General features: G+C 46.0%; 1 protein-coding gene across 1 annotated transcript in view; it reads left to right on the forward strand.

Moving 5' to 3' along the window:
• Positions 1 to 24,543, forward strand: part of mib1 (E3 ubiquitin-protein ligase mind bomb 1) — a 409,660-nt gene that overhangs the window by 379,855 nt on the left and 5,262 nt on the right. Inside the window, exons 13-14 of the mRNA XM_080280442.1 lie at positions 23,006 to 23,114; positions 24,373 to 24,483. Coding sequence (XP_080136568.1) covers positions 23,006 to 23,114; positions 24,373 to 24,483 — 220 coding nt within the window. The remainder of the gene's footprint in view (positions 1 to 23,005; positions 23,115 to 24,372; positions 24,484 to 24,543) is intronic.

Genomic DNA, 24,543 nt, shown 5'->3' on the forward strand with positions numbered 1-24,543 from the left:
AGATCTTCAGGACCAGATAGGTCAGAGGAGGTCAAGCTAGGTCTTTTCAGGGTCAGTTTGTGGTCATTCCATTTTTTATTTTCATTAGTGGTAGGAGGTGGCGACCATCATCCACTCACTTGATGTAGTGCTGCCTACTTCTTCCTTAGCCTTTATCATTCTTTTTCTGTGGCTGCCCTCCTCTCTGCCTATTTCTCCCATCTTTCCTGTCACTACTTATTGCTTTTCTTTCCGTTATAGGTGGCTTTACATTGAGTGACAAGCCAAATGGTTTCCTGTAAGCCAAGAAACCATTTACAACGCTGGGTGGTAACCATATAACCAAACATTACGTGCTTCCTACGTGTCAAGTGGGTTGGTGGAGGGTTAGTGCCCCTCCCTGTAAAACAAATAACTCAGAGTCAAATGGCCACCCTGTACGGGATTATGGCGTCTGGCAATAGATAGATAGATAGATAGAATTTTTTATTGCCATATTTAGATTGACTTCAGAGAGCGAGCGAGCGAGCGAGCGAGCGAGAGAGAGAGAGAGTAATGTTTTCAGTACCAGGAAGTTCCGGTTTATATTTTATTTTGGTGTTGTCTATTAATTACTCGTTTATTTTTCCAGAAAGTTTAGTCCTTCCCATTATTTAACATCAGATCCACTCACCTTCACATCCATTTTATTTATTTTCGTCAATTTTCATTATATTTCGACCAGTGGGTAGCTGTGAATTTTAAAATGGGGTGAGGAAGGAGTGGCCAAACCCGCTGATGGAGTGGCCGAAGGGAAAAATCTTCAGGAACGATTTAGGGGAGGGATTGGGAAGGAGTTGGGGAGGGATTGGGGGAAGTGAGAGAGGGAGCGGGAGAAGGAAGGGAAGGGGTGAAGGATGTAGAAAGAGGGAAACGGATGAAGGGTATGGAGAGGGAAGGAAATGAAAAGTACTGAGTGGGGGAGGAGGGAAGGAGAGAGGGATGGGGTTGGCAGAGGGTCAGGTAGGGTACGGTGCAACAAGAAGGGCAGAGACTCATGGGCCGCCATAACTTGCTACTTTTCCCTGTTTCCCTCGATAAAATTTTACAATCACGATCAAAAGTTCACCCACACTTCCTGGCTGGCTTTAGCGACGGGAGGTGTTGGTGGACTTGTGTATTTATTTGTTGTATCCCAGTGGTCGAGTGTTACATAAAGTGTCATTGAATGATAGCGATGTGTACTTAAAAGTGTACGAGAAGGAACAGTCCCGAGTCACTACCAGACATCTCTCCTAAGCTGGAATTAACACTTCTGATTGCAAGAATATAACTTAAAATGTAAAACTGATTAAATGTTTAAATTACTGTATATAATATATGTATATATATTTATATATATGTGTGTGTGTGTGTGTGATGTGAAAATGGGTGAAGGAAGGAAAAGAGAAGTGGAGGTGGGAAGAAGGAAAGGAAAGGGAAATAGGATGTAAAAGGAAGTGAGTAGGGGCCGATTGACTTATTGTTTGATGAAAATAGATCTGGCAGCATTAAGGGAAGAGGTCAATGCCACGAGGAGAGGGAAAGAAGAGGGGAGGAAGAGGAGAGAAAAATGTGACGTGGGAAGGAAGAGAGGGGGAGAGGGGATGAGGGTGTAGTCCTACCACAAGGGAAGGGAGACGGGAAGAGGAGGGGAGGAAGAGGGGAGACAAATGTGTCGAGGGAAGAAAGAGAGGGAGAGGAAAAAGGGATGAGGGAAGGAAAATGTGAGAGAAAAGTGGACGATGGAAGGAAGAGAGGGGGAAAGAGAGAAGGAGGGGAGGAAGAGGACGAGAAGGGCTTGAGAGAAAGGGGAGAGGACGAGATAGAACCTTGGTTTGGTAGGAAAAGAAGACGAAAATGGAGAAATGGTAGGAGAGAAAGAGGGGATTTAAGGGAAAAAGGGAGGAGGAAAGGGCGGAAAAAGAAAGAGGGATTTGAGAGGGAGAGAAGGTAGGAAAGAGAGAAAAGATAAAAGAGGAAAGGAGAAGAGGGCTGGAAAAGGATGGTGTGGGAGGGAGAGAAGGTAGGGAAAGGGAGGAATAAATAAAGCACCTGGAGAGAGAGAGAGAGAGAGAGAGAGAGAGAGAGAGCAGCTTGATAGATGGAGGAAAGGAAGGGAGGGAGAGAGGGAAGAGGGAGGTGATATATGGAGAGAGGGAGGGAAATATATGGAGGGAAGGATGTAGGAGAGGATGTATGGTAGGTGGAGGAGAAGGAGGAAGGGGAGAGGAGGAGGAGGGGAATTTGGAGACATCATTACCTCCTCCAATTATGTATTCACCTATGTTTGTCTGTCTGTCAGTTTGTCCAGACGATATCTCCAAAAAGTTCACAGTGAATTTCAATGAAATTTTGTGGAAAGGTGGGGCATGGGCCAAGAAGGAATTAATTAAATTGGGGGCGGATCCGGATCCTATGTATTCCACACAGTACCTCCGCGGATCCGGATCGGATCCTTTTTAATGACAGTGGCATTGGCTGAGGTATACGCTCTCAGAGTGCCTGCTTGTTAATACTAATATCTGTTCCCTTTTCCCTTTAACGTGGTCTAAAATTGCCATCTCGCCATCTTAAATGCTCAGTTTTAGCAATAGATTAACACTAGAGTATGGTGCTAGTCACGAAGAAGTGTTGTGGAAAGGATATAGAGGTTAAGGTGAAAGGACTTACTGTTAATCTGTTTTCTACATTACCCAGATAGACACAGTTGGACAGGTTTGATAGATATGTTTCTCTCTCTCACTCTCTCTCTCTCTCTCAGTTCGTGATAATGAAAATAAGTGAATGAGAAAAGTGACTGGAGTGAGAGTGAGTGATTGAGTGAATGAGTGAGTGAATGAAAAGTAAGTCAGTGAGTAAGAAGAGCCAGTGAAGCTAGAGTGAGTGGAGAGAAAGAGAGAGAGAGAGAGAGAGAGAGAGAGAGAGAGAGAGAGAGAGAGAGAGAGAAGGGGGGGAGGAGGAGACACGCCGGTTAGGTGATGCGAGACAGGACGAGTGAGTGAGTGTGTGAATGACCGAGCGAGGGAGTGAGTGAGTGAGTGAGGAGGAGGAGGACATGCCAGTGAGGTGATGCGGGACAGGATGCGAGTAACAAGACACTGAGCTTCCTCCAGACTCGTCAAGGAAGGAAGGAAAGAAGGAAGGAAGGAGGAAGGAAAAGAAAGGAAGGAAGGACTGGTATGCTTTCGTCCATGAAGGAAGGAGAGGTAGCAAGGAGGAAAGGAGGAAAGAAATAAAAGAAGGAATGAGAGGAAGAAGGAAGAAAGGAGGAAAGAAATAAAAAGAAGGAAGGAGAGGAGGAAGGAGGGAATGTGTTATTGACAATGGGGGAAGGAAAGAAAGAAAATAAGGACTGGACTTGCTTTCGCCCATAAAGGAAGGAAGGGAAAGAAGGAAGAAGGGAATGTGTTATCATCTGTGTAGGAAAAAGGGAAGAAGAAACGAAAGAATGATGAGGGAAGGAAAGAAAGAAGGAACTGTGCAATCGACCCTGAAGGAAGGAGGGAGGAAGGAAATAAGGAAGAAAAGAAGGCAGAACAGACTGATGGGAAAGGGGTAGGAAAACAGGAAGGAAGGAAGGAAGGGAGAAGGGTGGGTGGGAGGGTGGAGGAAAGGAAGGACCGAAGGATGGATGGATGGAAAAAGGAAGGATCTGTGGTTGGATGGATGGGTGGGTAGATGGTTGGATAGATGGATTGATTGATGGATAGATGGGTAGATAGATGGAGGGGAGGATGGAAGGTTTTCATCCATAACACACAAGTGGTAATTAAGGTGTTGTGTGCAAAATAAATCGCCAATTAAGAGGTGTTACGAAATCTCTATCACCTGCAATAAGATCCTGGGAAAACACCTTATTATAGAGCAGGTTAAGCACTTCACACCAATGACGTATTATAGTGTGTGTGTGTGTGTGTGTGTGTGTGTGTGTGTGTGTGTGTGTGTGTGTGTGTGTGTGTGTGAGAGAGAGATTGCTTTATTGTTTTATTCTTAACTTGGCCTAAAATTGCTATCTCTCCATCTTGAATGCTGAGTTATAGTAATAGATTAGCACTTCAGTATGGTGCTAGTCACGAAGAAGTGCTATGGGAAGGACGCAGAGCCGTAGCACACACACACACACACACACACACACACACACACACACACACACACACACACACACACACACACACACACACACACACACACACACACACACACACACACACAATGAGGTGGGTGAGGCTGCTATTGAGTGACAGTGATGCATAGTCTCCCATATTTTCCTTTAAGAAGCCGTCTCGTTGGGAGTAGTTAGGGCTGAGTGATTGTGGTGATTGTGGTGGTGATTGTGGTGTGATCGGGATGGTGTGGCTGAGGAGTTTTTGTGGTGGTGGTAGTTGTGGTGCATGCTGGTTGTGGTGGTGATTGTTGCTTTGGTTGGGATTGTGGTTGGAGTTGTGTGTGTGTGTGTGTGTGTGTGTGTGTGTGTGTGTGTGTGTGTGTGTGTGTGTGTGTGTGTGAGAGAGAGAGAGAGAGAGAGAGTTCTGCGTGCATGCGTATATTTATGTGCGTATAAAACTGTGCGTTATGAAAGTTTATACGCAAGACTTGGGGGGCGGGGGGGGGCTAAGGGGGTCCCGTGCCAACATAAAAACACATAGGCCTAAAAGTGACATTGCCTCTGTTTCTCTACTAGGCCTATTCTCTCTAATGGTGCCTTTGCCTCGCTGTTGTCTTAGAAGAACTTGGGAAACTTCTTATTGAGAGAGAGAGAGAGAGAGAGAGAGAGAGAGAGAGAGAGAGAGAGAGGAGGGGTGACAAAAAAAAATACAATAATAGGAAAGAGAGAGAGAGAGAGAGAGAGAGAGAGAGTAATATAGGTGAAAAATATAAATACGAAAATAGGAAGTGAGAGAGAGAGAGAGGGGGGGGTAGTAAAGCCAGAAATGAACGAATGGACAAACAAGACAAAAAAAAAAAAACAGAAATAGGAGAAGCAGAAGAGGGCGACCAAGGAAGGCACCGCGTGTAGCCAGATATTTTAGGCACGTGGCGGCCTCCCCATCCCCTCTCCCCATTCCCTCCCCCCCCTCCTCCCGCTCTCCACCCCTCCCCCCACTCCCCATCACTTCCTCCCCAGTCCCTATCCCCTCCCCCATTCCTCAGCTCGTCTCCTCATTCCCCATCCCCTGCCTCCCGCTCACCAACTCTCCCCTCCACTCCCTATCCTCTCCCCATCCCCAAACCACGTCCTATTCCCCATCCCCCACTCCCAACCCCCACCCATTCTCACTTTTTATCAGTTTTCCACTTCTATCCTCCCCAGTGTTTTCCCTCCCCTTTTCCTCCCCATCCTCTCTTCTCTTCTTCCCCATCCTCCCCTCGTCTCCGCTCACCCTTCACCTTCCGACTATCCCTTCCCCATCTCTTACCCTTCCCTCTCCCCTTCCCCTTCCCTTTCATCTTACCTCATGTCTTCTTTGTTTTCCCTTCCCCTCTCATTTTCCTACTTTTTCCCTCTCCTTGTCATTCCCCTTCACCTTCACCTCCATATTACCCCTTCTCTTCTCTCTTTTCCTTTCCCCTCTCATCTTTTTTTCCTCCCTTCGCCATCCCCTCTCTTTCCCCATACCCTTCCCATCCCAATTATTTCCCTTCCTCCCTTCATCTATCCTTACCCTTCCTGTAATTATTTCCCCTCCCTTCCCCTCCTTCACTCCCGTCCCACACTCTCCCCCCTCTTCCCTTTTTCTCCCCTCCTCCCCTCCCCCCACTCTTTCCCCCTCCCCTCCCCTCCCCATTACCACCACGTGCTCCCCTCTGAGGCATTTCCGTCTCCCCCATATGCCGTCTTCCCCATTATTTATCACTTATGTATGCACGCATCATACACACCCTCATTCTCCTCTTCCTTCTCCTCTCTTCCTCGTCTTCTCCTCCTCCTTGTTCTTCACCTTTTCCTCTTTTCCTTATCCTGTCTTCCTCTTCCTCGTCTTCTCCTCTTCCCTCTTCCTCCTTTCTTCTTTTCTACTTCACCCTTTCCTCTCTTCCTTGCTTCCTTCTTCCTCCTGCCCATTCTCTGAGTTCCATTTTCCTCTTGTTCCTTCGTCCTCTTATGTGTTTTATCTCTTTCTTGAACATCGCCTATTGACTCCATCTTACTTCATCCTTTCTCCCCTCTACTCCTTTACCCTCTTCTTCCTCCTCTTCCTCCTTTTCTATCCTCCCCTTCTCCAGTTCATCTGCCCTCCTCTTCCTCTGGTCTTCTTTCCCTGCTTCTTCCTCCTTTTCCTTCCTCATCCTCTTTCTTATTCATCTGTCCTCTCCTTTCTCTCTTCTTTCCCTTCTTCCTCCTCTTCTTCCATCCTCCACCTCCTCGTTGTAGCTCATTTGGTCTCCATTATATGTCATTTATGTATGCAAAGTAGCATTGCCTCCTTTTTTCTCCACTCCTCTTCCTCACCTCCATCCTCTCTCTTCTCTTTTCTTCTCCGTTTTCTTTCTCTTCCTCCTCCTTGTCTCCCTCCTCTCTTCTTCCTCCTCTTCCTAGCTCTCCTCTCATCTTCCCCCTTCTCTTCTCCTCCCTCCATCTCCTTCCTCTGTCTTCCCCTTTCCTCCCTTCGTCTCACTCTCCTCTTCCTCCTTTTCAATCCTTCCTGTGAAATTTCCATATTTTTTCCACGCTGCATGGTGGTCTTTCTCACTTTTTCCTACCAGTTTTCACAGGAGGGTTTGTAGGCGGGGGGAGTCTTCTTGCTTTACTATCCATATCCTTCAGCATGTAGAATTAGACCTCGTAGTCTACTTAGTAACAAGCAGCTTCGAAAGGCCCATAAGGTCTGTTGCTGTTTGCTTTCCTTTGTATTCCTCCTCCTCCATAGACGCGACATTTGGGGGTAGCTTCCTGGGGGTAAAGGGAGGGACAGGAGGGAGGGAGAGAGAGAGAGAGAGAGAGAGAGAGAGAGAGAGAGAGAGAGAGAGAGAGAGAGGAGGGAGGCATTTGGGCACGAGCATGTGTTATACGTTCCCTAGATGCTTGAGAGAGAGAGAGAGAGAGAGAGAGAGAGAGAGAGAGAGAGAGAGAGAAATGAGAAATATAAAAATTCTTAAGTAATTCTAGGAAGGAGGAAGAGTGAATAAGAAGAAATGAAAAGACGGAGACTGTGAGATTGAGCGAAAGAGAGAGAAGAATAGAATTAAAGGAAGGAAGAAAGAAAAAAAAAGAGAGAGAACAGAAGAAAAAGAATATTGTTTGGGAGAAAGGAAGGCAGGCAGGAAGGAAGGAAGAAAAAATAAAAGACTAATTCAAGACAAGAAAAGAGGGAGGGGAATGAATGAATGAATGAAAGGAAGAAAGTAAAGCGGAAGAATGAAGGAAGAGGAGGAGAAGAGTTTGGAGCGAAAGAAGGAAGGAAGTAGGGAAAAAAGTGAGGAATGCAGGAGTGAAAGACAAGGAAGGAAGGAAGAGGAATGAAGGAATGTAAGAGATTCTCTGCCTCCTCCTTTTTTCTTTCCCTTTCTTCTTTTCCATTCCTCCTTTTTTTCCATTCCTCCCTTCTCTACCCTCCCTCAATCCCTTCCTTTCTTCCCTTTTTTTACCCTCCTCCTTCCAGTCTATTCCCTCCTTCCCTTCCTCTTCTCTCCCTTTCGTCCTTCTCTCTCTGACCTTCCCTTCCTTCCAGTCTCCATTTCTCCATTTCTCTCTTCTATTCCCTCCCTCCATTCCTCCCTTTCTTCCTGTTTCTTATTTCCTCCTTCATGCTCTCCTTCCGTGTTTCTCATTCTCTCCATTTCATTCCTCCTTTCTCCCCCTTCCTCCACACCCTTGCTTCCTTCTCTCTCTCTCTCTCTCTCTCTCTCTCTCTCTCTCTCTCTCTCTCTCTCTCTCTCTCTCTCTCTCTCTCTCCCCTCCCCTCCCCTCCCCTCCCCTCCCCTCCCCTCCCCATTCATTTGACACTGCCAGGAAAAGACTACCAACTGAAGTGGGGAGAGAGGGGGGGGGAGGAAGGCAAGGGGGGAGGGTACGAGAGAGAGAGGGGGGGGAGGAAGAAACAAGGAGGAGGGGAGAGTTTAAGAGAGAGAGAGAGAGAGAGAGGGGGGGGGAGATACATTCGGTAAGGAAAGGATGTTTGGCACTAAAGGGTTGGGGAGGCAGTCAGGGAAGAGAAATGGCGAGGTAAGTAGGTAGGGAAGTAGGTAGGTAGGTAGGTAGGTGAGGAGGGAAGTAGTTAGACAGGTATGTTGGCAGCATGGAAGTAGTTATGTAGGTAGGCAAGTATCTCGGGAGTGAAGTAGGTAGGTAGGTAAGGAGGTAGACAGGTAAATATTTAAGTAGGTAGGGTAGGTAGGTAGATAGGTAGGGAGCTAAGTAAACCAGAAGGTAGGTAGGAAAGTAGAGAGGGAAAGTAGGAAGAGAGGTGGAGAAAAGTAAGTGTTGAGGGAAATAGGTGTAAACATAGGGAAGTGACGGGGTTGGGAAGTAGAGAGAGAGAGAGAGGAATTGGAGACACCAAGGGGACGAGTGAGGGGAGCTTGAAGAGTTAGGGCAGGTGTGTGTGTGTGTGTATGTGTGTGTGTGTGTGTGTGTGTGTGTGTGTGTGTGAGAGAGAGAGAGAGAGAGAGAGAGAGAGAGTACGGTACGTATGGAGGTTGTACATTTGTGCCATATTTTTCTCTCTTCCTTCCTATCTTCCTTCCTGTCTGCTCCCTCCTTTTCTCCCTCCCTCTCTCCTACATCATGCTTGCTTCCTGCCTCTTCCATGCTTTCGTTCCCTTCAGCCTTTATTTTTAGCCCTTTTTTATTCCTTCCTCTTTGCGCTTATCTTTTTGGCTTTTTCTGTTTTCCATGATTTCCTTCCTCGCATTCTTTTATTCATTTTTTTTTCTTTTTCTTCTACCATTCACTCAGTTTTATGCTTCTGTTTTCTTTCTTCCCTTTCCTCTTTGTCTTCCTTCGTGCTTTCATTATATTCTTTCTCCTTTTTCGCTACATCTTTTGGCTTCGTCCTTCCTTCTCCATGCTTTTCCTTTCATTCATTATACTTTCTCCATTCTCTTTGTCTTCTTCTTTACCTCTTTAGTACTTTCATTCATTTTTTTTATTTTTAACTTTTTTCAGTCTCGTTTGTGTGTTCAGTATCTTTTTTCTTATTCATTTTCACACGTTTTCCTGTCTTTTTCAGTTTTATTTATTTATTTATTTGTATCACGTTTTGTTTTTATGCCTCTTCTCACAGACTCTACATTTTCTTTTTCCTTTAATTCATCTTTCCTTCTCATATGTGATCTTCCCCCCTATGTCTCCTTTTCCTTCCTCCCTTCTTGTATCCTTAATTATTTTATCCTTGTTATTTCCTTGTCTTTTTGTTTATTTCCTTTCCCTTTTCCACTCTCTTCCTTTGTTTTTGTGTTCTTCTTCGTCTTCTGTTCATTCAGTTGTCGTTTTCAATTTTTTCATTTTCTATAATTATTTCCTTTCTCCTAGCTTTTTCCTTCACTGTCTCTGGTTTTTCCTCATTCTAGGGCAGCCTTGTAAGTCCTCTATTCTTTCACTTGCTTTTCCTTCCTTTGTCTTTTATCCTTTCTTCCTTCCTTCCTTTTGTCCCTTCCCTCCCTCTTTCCTGCCTACCTTTTGTTCCTTCCTTCTATTCCTTCCCTTCCCTCCCCTTCCCTTCCCTTCCTTTCTACATCCTTCACTCTCCTCTTTTCTTTCTCTTTCACCTTTTAACCCCCCGTCTTCCTGACCTCTCTCCTTCGGGCCATTTACAATCTTTCTCCATCTGCTTTATCACCCATCGTTCTTCATCTCCTTTGTCTCCCATCTTTTTCCATTTTTCTTATCAAGCACCATCTCTCTTATCTCCCATCTTTCCTCCCAGCTCACACACTGACTAATATAAATGTGGAGCGTCATTGTATGTGATTTAGGACAAGAGTTGGGGCGTGTGGGGGTGAAAGAGGGGGTAGAAGAGTTCGTAAGAGAGAGAAGGGAATGGTATGTGGGGGGTGTGGGGGTGAAAGAGCGGGGAGAAGAGTGCGTAAGAGAGGGAAGGGGATGGTGTGCGGGGTTATGTGTAGGGGATGACGGGAGCAGAGATGGGGGCTGGAGGGGAGAGAGTGTGTAATGGAGGGGAGAGGAGGGTGTTTGGGGGTGCGTTTGGCGGGGGGGGGGAGGGGGTATAACACTAAAGAATACTGTAAAGAAGGAAAGGGAAGTGTGTGTGTGTGTGTGTGTGTGTGTGTGTGTGTGTGTGTGTGTGTGTGTGTGTGTGTGTGAGGGGTTTGTGGAAAAGGGAAGATGTGGTAGGGTGCGTTGGGGTGCAGGTTGGGAGAGTGTGTGTTGCGCATGGGGTGTGTTGTGTGGGTGTAGTGGGTAGGGAGGAGTGCGTTGGGTGTTGTGGGGAGGGGTACGGGGAAAGACGCTTAAGTAAAATGTATGGAAAAGTTAAGGGAAAGATAGGACGAAGGAGGAAAAGGTATATTCAAGATGTATATATGAAAGAAGGAAAAGGAGTGTATGGGAGCGAGAGAATTCTATGGCAAAGGAAGAAGGGAAGGAATATAAGGGGAAGGAAAAGGGGAAACAATGGAGGGAGGGAAAGGAGTGTATGATAAGGAAAGACCGCAAAATGAAAAGAGAAAGATGTGCCTGGGAAAGGAAGAGGAGAAAGACGAACATGGAAAAGGAAAAATGGAATGATGGAAGGTCGTGTCAGTGGGAGGGGTAAGGGATGTGTGGAAAGAAGTGGGGGGGGGAGGGTGATTTCAAAGTACTAAAAATAATAGAACAAGAAAAAGGGAAAAAAAAGTTGAGTAGTTTTGGAAGCGACAGTCCTAACTTCCAGCGTCTCACAAGTTTTGTCTTTATTCTGTTTTGGCAACTTTGCGTGGCTCTCCATTTTCCTTTTTCTTTTTTTTTTTTTCACTTCTTTTCGGTTTTTGTTTCCTGGATTATACGTTTTCTTGGTGGTAGATGATTTTTTTGTGTCTTTCATTTTCTTTCATTATCCTGCTCCTGCTCTTCCTCCTCCTCCTCCTCCTCCTCCCTGGCGCCGGCTGGGTAGTGAACATCCCCCTAAGTCTTCTTTATTACCTCCTCTGTTATTGTTGCTTTGTCCTGTTTCCTTCCTTTATCGCCCTTCCGGTTTCTCCCTTTCTTCATTTATTGCGGCTCCTTCGCCCTTCCTTCCTTCCTTTTAGTCTCTCCTTCCTCACACTATGCCTTTCAGTTTCCCCTTTTCTCCTCCTCCTCCTCCGTCCTTCCTTCCTTCCTTCCTTCTCTGTTGTTATTACCTCTGTTATGGTTGCTTTCTCGCTTTCCCTCCCTTTATTGCTCTTCCGGCTTCTCCCTCCTTTGTTGTTTGGGATTGTCTTTTACTTCCTTCCTTTCTTCCTCCTTACTTTTCTTTCCTTCATTTGTTCCTTCCTTTCTTCCTCCTTCTTTTGCTTTCCTTCTTTTGTTCCTCCCTTTCTTCGATTTGAGGTTTCTTATTCGAATTTTGCCTTCCTTTAATTTTCCCTTTTTTCTCCTTCCCTTCCTTCCTTCCTTCTTTCCTTCCTTCCTTCCTTCTTTTCTTCCGTCCTTCCTTCTTTCTTTTCTTCCGTCCTTCTTTCCTTCCTTCTTTCTTTCCCTCCTTCGTTTGTGTATGGTTTTCCTTTCTTTTTTTCCGTTCCTTCCTTTCTTCGTTTGTTTATGGTTTCTTTCTTCCCTTTCTGTCTGTGTCTTTTCCGTCCTTCCTCCCTCCCTCCCTCCCTCCTTGCGTAGTTTCTTCCCTCCCTTCTTCCTTCCTTTCTTCCCCCATTCCTTACTTTCTTCTTCCTTCCTTCCTTCCCTTCTTCCCTCCCTCCTTCCGTACTTCCTTCCCTCCCTGCTTCCCTCCTTTCTTTCCTCCTTTCTTTCCTCCTTCCTTCCTTCCATTCTTCGCTCCTTCCTTCCCTCCTTCCTTCCTTTAGTGTTGCTTCTCTTTTTTTCCTGTACTACTGATTCCTTCGTGTTAGAGGTATACTTGTGTATTTTCCTTTTTATTCTTTATTATTATTATTATTATTATTATTATTATTATTTTCCTGTGCTTGAATTATAAGAAAAAAATATCAAGTGATAATTCAAATATATCTCACCTCAGCCCAGCCTGAGAGAGAGAGAGAGAGAGAGAGAGAGAGAGAGAGAGAGAGAGAGAGAGAGAGAGAGAGAGAGAGAGAGAGAGAGAGAAATATTTAATTACTCAGATTACCTCATTTTCACACAACTTTCCTCGCATCTTTCGCCCTTCAGAGAGAGAGAGAGAGAGACAGAGACAGAGACAGACAGACAGACAGACAGACGGAGGGAGAGAGAGAGAGAGAGAGAGAGACTACCGTACGTAAAGGGGAGGGGGGGCGGACCCCTTAAAAATAGATCTCCTACTGCGTCAGACCCGGGCAGATCCATTAGGGGGGAAGGGGGGTTAAGGGGGCAAGGGGGGGTTAAAGGGGGGTCGTGGAACGCTAAGGGGGAAGGGAAGGAACGAGGGACATAATATTTAACCCCTTCAGTACGACGCCATCCTTTTTAGCAGGACAATGTGAGTCGGACCATTGGTTACTACACACACACACACACACACACACACACACACACACACACACACACACACACACACACACACCTGTACAGTATATCACCTACACTTCTTTCATTATTCTTCATGTTACTTTTTTCTCATATATATTACCCTCATTTATATATTCTGTTTTTATTTTTCCCTCACTTTATATATTTTTTTTTGTTTAACCCTTTCAATTCATCAATCTTTCTACTGCCCACACACTAAAAAATTCAACGCAGCTTCTGTCAACAATTTCGGTGTTAAATCTCTTTCCTCTTACGCCCGTTTATCTTACTCTCTTTTATAATTTATCCCTGTAGTTATTCTTTCATTTTCATTCTTTCTTTCATTCTTTCTTTGTCTAAGCAACTCAGAGTTCGAAATCTTTCTCCCCACCACAATCTCCCACAAGACAACCCCCTTTCGCCCCCTCTTTCTCTCTCTCTCTCTCTTTTTTTTTTTTTTTTTGGGCAAATCTCTCAAATTTCCCAATCTTTCTCCCCGCCACAATCTCCCAACCCCCCCGCCCTCCCCAGCACACAGCACAATGTCTCTTCTCTCGATAATCGCCCTGTTTGTTTTACACGTCATCCTTTCTGGCAAGGATCGCATTACTTATACTGCTAAATCTGCTTCTTAGGAGTGTGTGTGTGTGTGTGTGTGTGTGTGTGTGTGTGTGTGTGTGTGTGTGTGTGTGTGTTTAAGATTTATGCTAGTAGAAAAAGAGACGAATTTGAGTTGTGTAGGCTGCACGAGAGAGAGAGAGAGAGAGAGAGAGAGAGAGAGAGAGCGTGTGTCGAATAACAACGATAAAACAAACCACACAATTATGGAGAGAAAGGCCATTGTACAGTGTGTGGTTGAAGGAGAGGGAGAGTCCAGTGGAAGATTAGGGTGACGAACAGAAAAAGTTGGAAATTGAGTTGTTTATATAAAAAAAATAAATAAACGAGGGTAAAAGAAATTATGAAGACGGAGGTACAATAAGTTATCATCATCATCATCATCATCATCATCATCATCTTTCCTAGTGAAGTGGGTCACATAATCATTCATGCACTGTTCAAGCCACTGGAATACTTGGTCTATCTCACAGCTCTCTCTCTCTCTCTCTCTCTCTCTCTCTCTCTCTCTCTCTCTCTCTCTCTCTCTCTCTCTCCTGACAGGTAATATAAAGACCGTAAGTGTGAATGCACAGTATATGCCCATTCGGTGGAGTCAGGATTCCAGGGGCTTGAATGGTGGGTGAATGAGTGTGTGGCCCATTGAACTGCGGAGACGTTGCTGATTCTCCTTCTGTCAGGTTATTATCATGATCTGAACCCTACCCCATCCTCGGCGGGAAACGAGGTCTGGGTGATGATGATGATGATGATGGTGGTGGTGGTGGTGGTGGTGGTGGTGGTGATAATGGTGATGGTGGTGGTGGTGATGATGATGATAATGGTGATGATGATGATAGATTAGGGAATTGAGTTCAGGTGGCAACTTTATTCTCCACACGAACGAAAGTAAAGGGTCAGTGAAAGCTAAGGGGCGCTAAGGGGTAATGGTTAATGGGTAAGTGTTTATTAAGGGGCATGAAGGGACTAGAGTAGATGTGAAGTAATGGGGAAATAGTGAAGAGGTAAGGGGGCATTTTTGTTATTATTAAAGGGGTGATAATGGGTAAAGGGGAGATTTTTGGTGCTATTTTTAAAGGGAGATACGTAAAGAAGGAATTATTTAAAGGTCAGGAAAGGGTCAGTAAGGTTAATGGTTAAGGGGTGGTAAAGGGTAAGGGGTAAAGGGAGGGGAGTTAGTGTGGGTGAATCACTCTGCTTCAGCCGTAGGTATATATATAGATTCTTACTCCTCTCTGTCTTTTTGTAATCCTCCTCCTCCTCCTCCTCTCTCTTCCTCCTCCTCTTCCTCCTCTTTTCTTATTCTCTTCTTCCCCTTCTGTTATATTGCGTCTCTCTTCTTCCTCTTTATCTTCCTCTTTTTTTCTTATATTCTTTCCTCTTTCCCTCTTGTGTCTGTACCGGGTACGCTTTTTTCCTTCCTTGTCCTCTTCTGCTTGAATATCTCTTCTGTTTTTCTTTCTTTTTCCCTTTTCTATATCACTACCTTTCCCCTCCTCATCCTCCTCTAATCTCTCTCTCTCTCTCTCTCTCTCTCTCTCTCTCTCTCTCTCTCTCACACACACACACACACACACACACACACACACACACACAAAACGATCCTAATGTTTTATGCAAATGAACACCGCTCGTCATCCCAAATTACCCCAAAATAAAAGACTATTAAAAGAAATTATGCAAATGTAATTAAGAATGACAAAGGAATCAGGTGTTCAGGTACAAATAATTGCAGGTGCGATTACCTTGATGTGCTTTTTTGTGCTGCTCTGTGTGTGTGTGTGGGGGGGGTGTTAGGTTAGTACATTTTGGTCTAATTGGGGGCTTAATGATGAGAGAGAGAGAGAGAGAGAGAGAGAGAGAGAGAGGAGGGTGATTGTAGAGTGGTAGTGATGAGAATTTGGTGGTAGTTATAGTGCTGATGGTTGTAGTAATAGTAGTTGTAATTATGGTTGTAATGGTTGTTGCACACACACACACACACACACACACACACACACACACACACACACACACACACACACGTCGCTTGTATGTTTATTTAAAATCCTTATCGCAACATACACAGTTCATATTGGCAGCTAAGTGAGGTTGGCGGCTTAGGCTTCTTTAGTGGGGGATTTTGGTTTGTGTGTGTGTGTGTGTGTGTGTGTGTGTGTGTGTGTGTGTGTGTGTGTGTGTGTTTCCATGCTTTAACTCCGCCTAGACAGAACGAATAGGTCTCTCCATCTTTTTTCCCCCCTGCCTTTGTACTCTTACCTTGTGTCTCCCCTCCTCCCCTCCTTTCCCCACATCCTCCCTCTCCCCATCCCCCTTTCCCCTCTTTTTTCCCACTCCCCTTCCCCTTTCCCCTTCCCTCTCGTCCTGGCCTCATCTCCCTCCCCTTCGCTCCCCTCTTCCCCCCTGCTCCCTTCTCCTCTCCCCTCCTCTACCCTCGTCCTCGTCTCCCCTCGTCAGTTGAGCACAGGATTCTCAGTACTTCCGGCACCCCAAGAGTGTCAACAAACCACGTCAGGGCTGCCAACATGGAAGCCTGAGATGTCACGTTCCAATATTCCATCCTTATTCCATTTATCTTCTCTCTCTCTCTTTTTTCTTTTTTTTTTTTCTTTTTTTTTACCTTCTAACCGTAAAAATTCTTGGTTATTCTCGCGTGAAATTGAAGAGTCAGGGCTGCTTACATCAATTCTCAAAGTATCACGTTCCAATGTTCCCTCTTGATTCAGAAATTGCATCTTGTAACTTCAAAAATTCTCAGTTACTCTCGTATGACATTCAATATTCAGTTTTGCCAACATAGAACCAAAAATATCACGTTTAAATATTCGTTCCTGATTCAGTTCTTCACCTCTAACTTTTAAAAAATTGTCAGCTATTCTCAGTTGAAGATTAACTTATTTACTGCTTTCTGATTACATATAGTCCTCTTACATCAACTTGGCCCAGAATTTCTTCCTTTTTGTTGCTTGCCTCGCGTAGCTCAGTGGCAGGAAAAGACAATACTGCGGATCTGCTGCCTTTCCCTGTAGCACTTCCTCGTGACTAGCAACAGTGTGGATTAATCTGCTGTTAAACTCTTCGGCATTCAAGATGGGGAGATGGCAATTCTAGGCCAAGTTGGGGTAAAAGGAGTATTGTTTGGAGAATGGGATGGGTGGTTTGGTGGATAGGGGAAGTGCTGAAGAGGTTGGTGGGGTTTGGTGGATAGGGGTTAATGAAGTGGTGGATAGGTTGGGTAGTTTTGATGGTAGGTTAGTGAGGTTTGGTGGATATGGGTTAATGAAGTGGTGAATAAGTTCGTTGGGTTTGGTGGATAGGGGTTAATGAAGTGAATAAATTGGTTAGGTTTTGTGGTTAGGGGTTAATGAAGTGAATAAATTGGTTAGGTTTTGTGGTTAGGGGTTAATGAAGTGAATAGGTTGGTGAGGTTTGGTGGATAGGGTTAATGAAGTGAATAGGTTGGTGAGGTTTGGTGGATAGGGTTAATGAAGTGGTACATAGGTTGGTGAGGTTTGGTGGATAGGGTTAATGAAGTGAATAGGTTGGTGAGGTTTGGTGGATAGGGTTAATGAAGTGAATAGGTTGGTGAGGTTTGGTGGATAGGGTTAATGAAGTGGTACATAGGTTGGTGAGGTTTGGTGGATAGGGTTAATGAAGTGAATAGGTTGGTGAGGTTTGGTGGTAAGGTTGGCATGCGTGTGTAGGAGGCGAAGAAGGACGAGCTGGGAGAGAGCCAGCTGTTTTGGGCTATTATTGGAGGCTGGCGAGGTTGTGGGGGAGTATGGAGGGGGGTTGGACGAGTGCAGAGGGACGAGGTGGGGGTTAGGAGGGGCTAGGAGAAGTGGAAAGGGGGTTAGAAGGCGTGGAGAGGGACTGGGAGGGTTGGAGAAGGACTAGGGGGGAAGCAGGGGAACTAAGAGGAATAGAGAGGTATTGGGATAAGTGGATAGGGGCTAGGAAGAATGGGGGGGGGACGTGGAGAAATCGGAGAGGCTAGGAAGGGTTGAGAGGGACTAGATCCAAGCTAGAATATGATGCTAGTCACGAAGAGGTGCTATGGAAAGGATGTAGAGCCGTAGCATTGTCCTTTCTGCCACTAAGCTACGTGAAATTAGCTACAAAAGACGGAAATCTGTGCCAAGTTAAAGTGAAAGAACTACAGGCGGGATGGAGTAAGGGTGGCTGGAGGAGAGAAGAGAATTAGGGATTGGAGGGATGGAAAAGATGATGGATAGAGTGGAGAGATGGAACGGAGGGAATGACGGGGAAGGTGGGAAAGAGTGGAGGTATGAAGGAGTATGTGATCGGGTTGGGGAGAGAGAGAGAGAGAGTACTGTAGCATCACTTTTAAGCCCGTATATTCGTCGGTTAAGAGGAAGCTCCCTAACACCTCTTCCTTAGCGATTTATTTTCGGATATGGCTGGTTAATATCCTCTAGTACGTTATCTATTTAGAGTATGGTGGTGGTGGAAGAATTTATGTAAAAAAGAATATGGCAGTAAGATGTATTAAGCAAAATAAATCGCTAAGGAAGAGGTGTTAAGGAGCTTCCTTAACCGACGAGAATACAGGTCTTGGCACCTTCCCGGCCCCCTTTGGCACTACACCCTCGCTGGCCACGTCAGGGTGTTATTCAGGGCACTTCCTCCCCCTTCCCCTCGTCTTCCCCTCTTTTTCCTCCCTCCCCTCTTCTTCCTCCTCCTTCTCTTCTTGTCTTTTCCTCCCCCTTTCCGTCTTCCTTGTTTCCCATTTTGTCTTCTTCCTTTTTCCCCCATTTTCTTCCATTTCCTCACTTTCCATCATCCCATCACCTTTCGTCTCGTCACGTCTTGTCTTCTCCCATTTCTTCCTCTTCCTCCTTTTACCCCTCTTCTTATCGTCTCTTCACCCTTCTTCTTTTCATCTTCTCCCCCACTTCTCTTCTTCCTCTTCTCTCGTCTTCCCATCTCCCTTCCTCCCCTTATCTTTCTCATCCCACTCTCCCCATCCCCAGTCTCCCGTCTTTGTATTCATCTCCCCCCTCTTCCTCTTCTTCCCATCTCTCCTCTCTCTTCATCTTTCCTTCCCTCTTCCCCATTTCCTCGCATCTTCAACCCATCTTTCCTCCTCTCTCTCCTCTCCATCCCTTCTCCATCTTCTTCCTCCCTTCCCTCTCCCCTCTCCTTCCCTCGTTTGCCCATACCTTTCTCTCTTTATGCCTATTCCCACTTTCTTACCTTCTCCTCTACATCCTAATTTTTTGCCTTTTCCCTCCTTCCTTATCCCATTCTTCTCTCTTCCCCTTTCCCCGTCTCACTTCCCGTTCTACCTTTTCTCTTCCCCTTCTCTCTCCTCCCCCCCTTCCTCCCTCATTTCTCTTCACTTTTACCACAGTCTCCTCTTTTCCTCCATTCAACCTCCACTCTTCTCTTTTTTCCACTTCCCTCTCCTCCTTATTTTTTTCCTTCGTCTTTTTTTTTGTCTCCCTCTCTTTCTCTCTTCCACACCTCTCTTTTATTCCCTCTTCTTAACCATTCCGTTGCTTCTTCTTCTTCTCTCTCTCTCTCTCTCTCTCTCTCTCTCTCTCTCTCTCACACACACACACACACACACACACACACACACACACACACACACACACACACACACACACACACACACACACACACACACACACACACACACACACACACACACACACACACACACACACACACACACACACACAACAGATTATCATACCTCCTCGTAAACCAGGGTCGGGTAATGGGGTTAATTTATCAGGCCTGGAATATGAAGCGAGAACCGAAATGAACTTGATAATTCACCTGAGTAATTATAAGCAAGGTGGGTTCGGTCGAATTACTGAGTAAGAGATTGACTAGGAGTGTGTGTGTGTGTGTGTGTGTGTGTGAGAGAGAGAGAGAGAGAGAGAGAGAGAGAGAGAGATGTTCGTATTGGAAAATCTGATACGTTTCTCTTACTGTCAATCATAAAGTTAAGACATTTTCCTTCATTCAGCGCTAGTTCATTTAATCATCTTCCCCATCCCTACTCACCTACACATTCCCCCCCCTCCACACACACCCATACACCCCTTACAATTCCACACACACCTACTATCTTCACCTGCACCCAACCACCTCCACATACCCCGGCTACCCCCACATACCCTTGCCACCTCCACACACCCTGTCACCTCCGCACACACCCTGTCACCTCCACACACCCTGTCACTTCCACATACACACCCTCACCACCCACATTTTCATCCCACCTCACATATTCCTCCCACCTCCCCACCCACAAACCTTTACCACCCTCCCCCACACTCCCTTACCACCCCCATATACATCCCTACCACCTCTTCACATACACACATCCCACCCCCCACACAAACCACACCTACACCCTCCCTCCACTTTTCTTACCCCCCTCCTCACAGTCCCCACACCTCGACAAGCTCAACCCCCACATTCCCCATAACATCCCCCACACGAAGGGCACGCGACCTATTCCCCCCCCCGTCCTCCCTCACTATCTCTCTCTCTCTCTTCTCCACTCCCTCCCCCCCTCCTTCCCCCCCCCCGTTGGCATGATGCCGGGGGGGTGCCAACAATGCCGTGTATGGGCAATCTGGTAGCGTGCCCCTCGATACCCCTTCCCCCACCCCCTGTCCCCTCCCCTCCCTTCCCTCTGTTTTCCTTTCCCCTGTCCCCTCTCCTCTCGCTTCGTCTCCCCATACCCCTTTCCCTCTGTGTTTCCCCCCCTCTTCTCCTCTGTGTTCCCCTTCCTTACCTCCTCCCTTCTTTCTTCCCCTCCCCTACCTCCTCCCCACTTTGTTCCCATCCCTTCCTCCTCCCCTCCCCATTTCTCCCTATACACCTTCACCCCCTTCTCCATCGCCACTCATCTATCCACACACACCCCACCCTCTCCCCATCCCCCTCACCCGTCTCCTATTCCTCTGGTTTGTTATCCTTGTCTTATTAACTCCTAGGATAGATTAGTTAGTAAAGTCTGCCCTATAACAAGCAGCCTCGAAAGAAGAAGTAGGTATGTTGCTGTTTGCTTTCATTTATACTCCTTTGTTAATCGTCCCCATTCCGCTCGTCCTCTGCATTCCCCTCTCCTCATCCCCCTACCCTCTCTCAACCCACACCTCCATTCCCCACCTCCTGCCCATCCCCCCCGCCTTCTCCCATCCCCCCACCCCTCTCCATCTCTTCGCCTCTCCCCAACCCTTTACCCCCACCCTATTCCCCTAACCTCTCCCCATTCCCTGACTGCATTCGTATCTCTTATCCTTCCCCATCGTCTTGCTTCTCCCCCTCCTTTCCCCATCTCACTACCTCTCCCCATTTTATTCTTCCTCCTATTTCTTAATGTACCCACAAACTCTGAGACTTTATTCATCTTTTCCATATTCCTCCTTATATACATTACCATCCCCATCTCCCCATATTCTAACACCGCCTCCCTCTGTACTTCTCTCCCCACTACTCCTCTTCCCCTCCTCCTAACCCTCCCCTCCCCTCTGCTTCTCTACTTTCACCCCCTCACCCTCTACTACCCGTCCTTTCTACTTCCCTTCCTCTCCACATTCCCTCTTCTCTTCCTCCGCCACTGCTCCCCCTTCTCCTCCCCCATTGCTCCTCCCCCCACCCCAGACTTCCCCCAAGGCGGGTATGGTTTCCCTAAAAGCTTGCCTGGGGTGAGGGAGGAGGGGGGGAAGGAGCGGGAGAGAGAGAAACGACGGGAGGGGAGAAAGAAACTTGGGTGGAGGGAAAGCTAGGAGAGGAAAGGAAAGGGATTAGTGTAGAGTGAAAAATGAGTATAGTGAGTGAGACAAGAGGAGAGAGAGAGAGAGAGGTGCGGAGAGAGAGAGAGAGAGTAGGAGGGGAAGGGAGGGGAGGGGAGACCAGTAGAATGAGAAGAAGAAGTAGAGGATGGGACAAGAGAGGAGGAGAGAGAAGGAGAAGAAGAATTGGTGAGAGGGAAAGAGATGTGTTGGGCTAAGAATGTAAGGATGAGAAGAGTAAACTAAGAGAGAGAGAGAGAGAGAGAGAGAGAGAGGAAAGGTGTGGTAGAAAAATTAGAAAAAAAAAAGACAAAAAGAATGAAAAGAGATTATAATGTGGTTAGATTAGATTGTTAGATTGAAGTAAGCAGTAGTAACTCAGTTTATAACTTTCTTTAGCTTGTTTTTTACTTACTGTAGAAGGCAACACACACACACACACACACACACACACACACACACACACACACACACACACACACACACACACACACACACACACACACACACACACACACACACACACACACACACACACACACACACACACACACAGATTCATAAAGGGAATTCAGCGTAAGAGGTGAAAAGGGTTGGTATGGCAGTATAGAGGGAGGGAAGGGAGGGGAAATGAAATGGGGAGGGATGAGAGAGGGAGGAGAGGAGGAAAATACGGGAATAGAGGGAAGGAAGGAAAGAGGGGGAGAGGGGAGAAGTGGGGAGGAAGGAAGATACGGTTACGGGAGAGGTTGGAGAAGTAGATGTGTGTGTATGTATGTGTGTGTGTGAGAGAGAGAGAGAGAGAGAGAGAGAGAGAGATGATGATGATGATGATGATGATGATGATGATGATGATGGGAGGGGCAAGAGGAGAGAAAGGGTGGGAGAAGAGAAGATTAGAGAGGGAAGAGGGGAGGAGAGGCAAGCAAAGAACAGAGGGGGGGGGGAGATATGAGGTGAGGGGATAGGTAGAGGGGGAATGGGGTAGCTCGTGGATACACCAACGTGGGGGATGAGGGGGAGAGGAAGGGAGGCGAGGGGCAGGGGGGAGACCAGTGAAGGGTTTAGTGAGTGGTGGGGGAGGAGTGAGGGGGGGTGATAAGGGAGAGAGGAGGGGAGGGGGGAGGGGTGATAGGGAGGGGAGAAAAATAGGGGGCACTGAAGGGTTTAAAAATAAAGGAGACATCTTGTGGGGAGGAGGAGAAGGAAAACCTGACACCTGTTTTGAGTTGAAAGTAGATGCTGTAGTATGGGATTAAGAACGATACCGCGCTGCCTCTCCATTTTCTTTACCTCGCAGTCTACCCCTACCGTGTTTTTTCCTTCCACACAACCTCATGTCCATCCATTCTGCCTCATTTGCATTTCTTTACCACATCTTGGCCTCATCACGTTTCCTTTTCACTACTCATCCCATTTTCTTTGTTTCATATGCTACTTTTTTTTTTTTCTTTTTTTTTATGTTACCTCATTTCGTTTCTGTGTCTTCTCTTTTACCTAAATGTCTCATCTCGTTTTCTTTCCCACATCTAGTTTTCTTCACTTCATACTGCTGTCTTCACCTCGCCTCATTGTCTTTACTGGTGTTTTATTGACGAAACTGACTCCTCTTGTTTTCTCTGCCACACAACCTCTCTTTCTCTCTCTCTCTCTCTCTCTCTCTCTCTCTCTCTCTCTCTTGTCTAACCCACGTGGTAAGAAAGCTGAGTAGAGAGAGAGAGAGAGAGGAGGGGGGGAAGTCGAGGAGGAGGTGCTAAGCCGTACTAGATTACAAATATCTGTTTTGAAAATTCTTCTCTCTCTCTCTCTCTCTCTCTCTCTCTCTCTCTCTCTCTCTCTCTCTCTCTCTCTCTCTCTCTCTCTCTCTCAGTAATTGTGTGTGTGTGTCTGTGTAGTGGGAAGTGGAAGAGAGGAAATATTAAGCGAAGTGTTGTCTCCTGAATGTATCTCAGTGTTATTTTAATTACCAGTATTTATGATAACCCGGTAACGTTCAGTGCAGTAGGTAATGAGACCAATGCTCTTTCAGTGCCATGAGGATCCTGCTGAGCAAAGTGCCGCGGTCGTGGATGGTGGATGAGAAGAAGGATGACGGCTACACGGCATTACATCTCGCAGCACTCAATAATCATGTTGAGGTATCGTATCATACACGCAAGTGAGCTATAAGCAGCAGTACAGTTTGTATTAGGTACCTGGAGCGCCTAAAGTTGCTAAGTTATAGTGGTATCACGGTTAGTATCTATTGTCATTGTTGCATTACAGTGCAGTATGAATTGCCTAACCATATCATTATTATTTGCAATGTAGATAAAAGGAGTATGTACAGTTTATATACTGGTGATTGGATGTGACAGTCAGTACTACCTATAGTTTTTTTTTTTTTTTTTTAATGCTCAAGCATTACCTAAAGGTAAAGATAGAGGTAGGGACAGATGCCATGAGGCACTTTGCTGTTGTGCTATTCTCCATAACTTAGGCCTTTGAGCCCATGTCAGGTTTTTCACCCAACATCTTGGGATACAAAATCAGTGTATCGTCCAGGTTACCACAGCTACTTCCTTTTTAACCCATGGCTGTACTGAATCCCTCACATCAACAGTATGTGACGGGATCAGTGCCGCCTTGTTTTAAGTTCATCCATGACAGGAACAGATGGGCTGCAGGAATATTTTTGAGGTATTGCTCATATCACTTTCCTGAGTAATGAGGGTTTGGCATCCCCTTTCACTCTGCCTAATAAGTAACGTTTGTCAACCAAGGATGGTTTGCATGTCATTTGTACAATATGGTAGAAATAAACATGGTAGTCAGTAAAAGATTCAGTCTGGGTAGGTAAAGTGCACTAATCTTCAGTGTGATAAAGCAGGGGTGTTGGCTGGACAGCATGGGCAACACCCCTGGGTCCACCCACGAATATAAAAGTAGTTGACAATGGGTATCTTTGTATCATCAATATCATCATTCAATCCTACATTGCCCCATGAGGAGCGTAGGAACCCGGGGCTAGGCAAGTTTGTCCTGACATTTAAGATGAGAGTGACCAGCCTCACTCATTCCTGAGTGGCATTACATGAACAATAAACCCCAACCATCCCTTGGATATAAACCTTTACCGGTCTGTCCTATTGGAACACAGTAATTGCCCACTGAACCACCAGGCATCAAAATTTGGTTATATGGTTACCCCCCAGCATATTAAATGGTTTCCTCGTGTACAGGAAATCATTTGGCTTGTAGAGTCATCCACAGGCAGAAGGGAGAGAAAAGAATGAAGGAAAGAAAGAAGAGGGAGTGTAAAGTCTCCCATAGGCCAAAGGACAAGGAAAGAATGAAGGAAAGAAAGACAGAAGTATTCTTTGTATATAGGATAGTAATTGATTGTTTACCCATCAGGTTGCGGAGCTGCTCGTGCATCAGGGTCGTGCCAATATGGACCTTCAGAATGTAAACCTGCAGACACCCCTTCACCTGGCCGTTGAGAGGCACCACACACAGATAGTCAGGGTATTGTGCCATCATGTACTGTTATATTTACAGTACTGGAAGGAACAGATTTTGGAGTGT

The sequence above is a fragment of the Coenobita brevimanus genome, chromosome 84 (assembly GCF_032717465.1).
Source record: "Coenobita brevimanus isolate Jiangsu-jjx chromosome 84, ASM3271746v2, whole genome shotgun sequence".
NCBI lineage: Eukaryota > Metazoa > Arthropoda > Malacostraca > Decapoda > Coenobitidae > Coenobita > Coenobita brevimanus.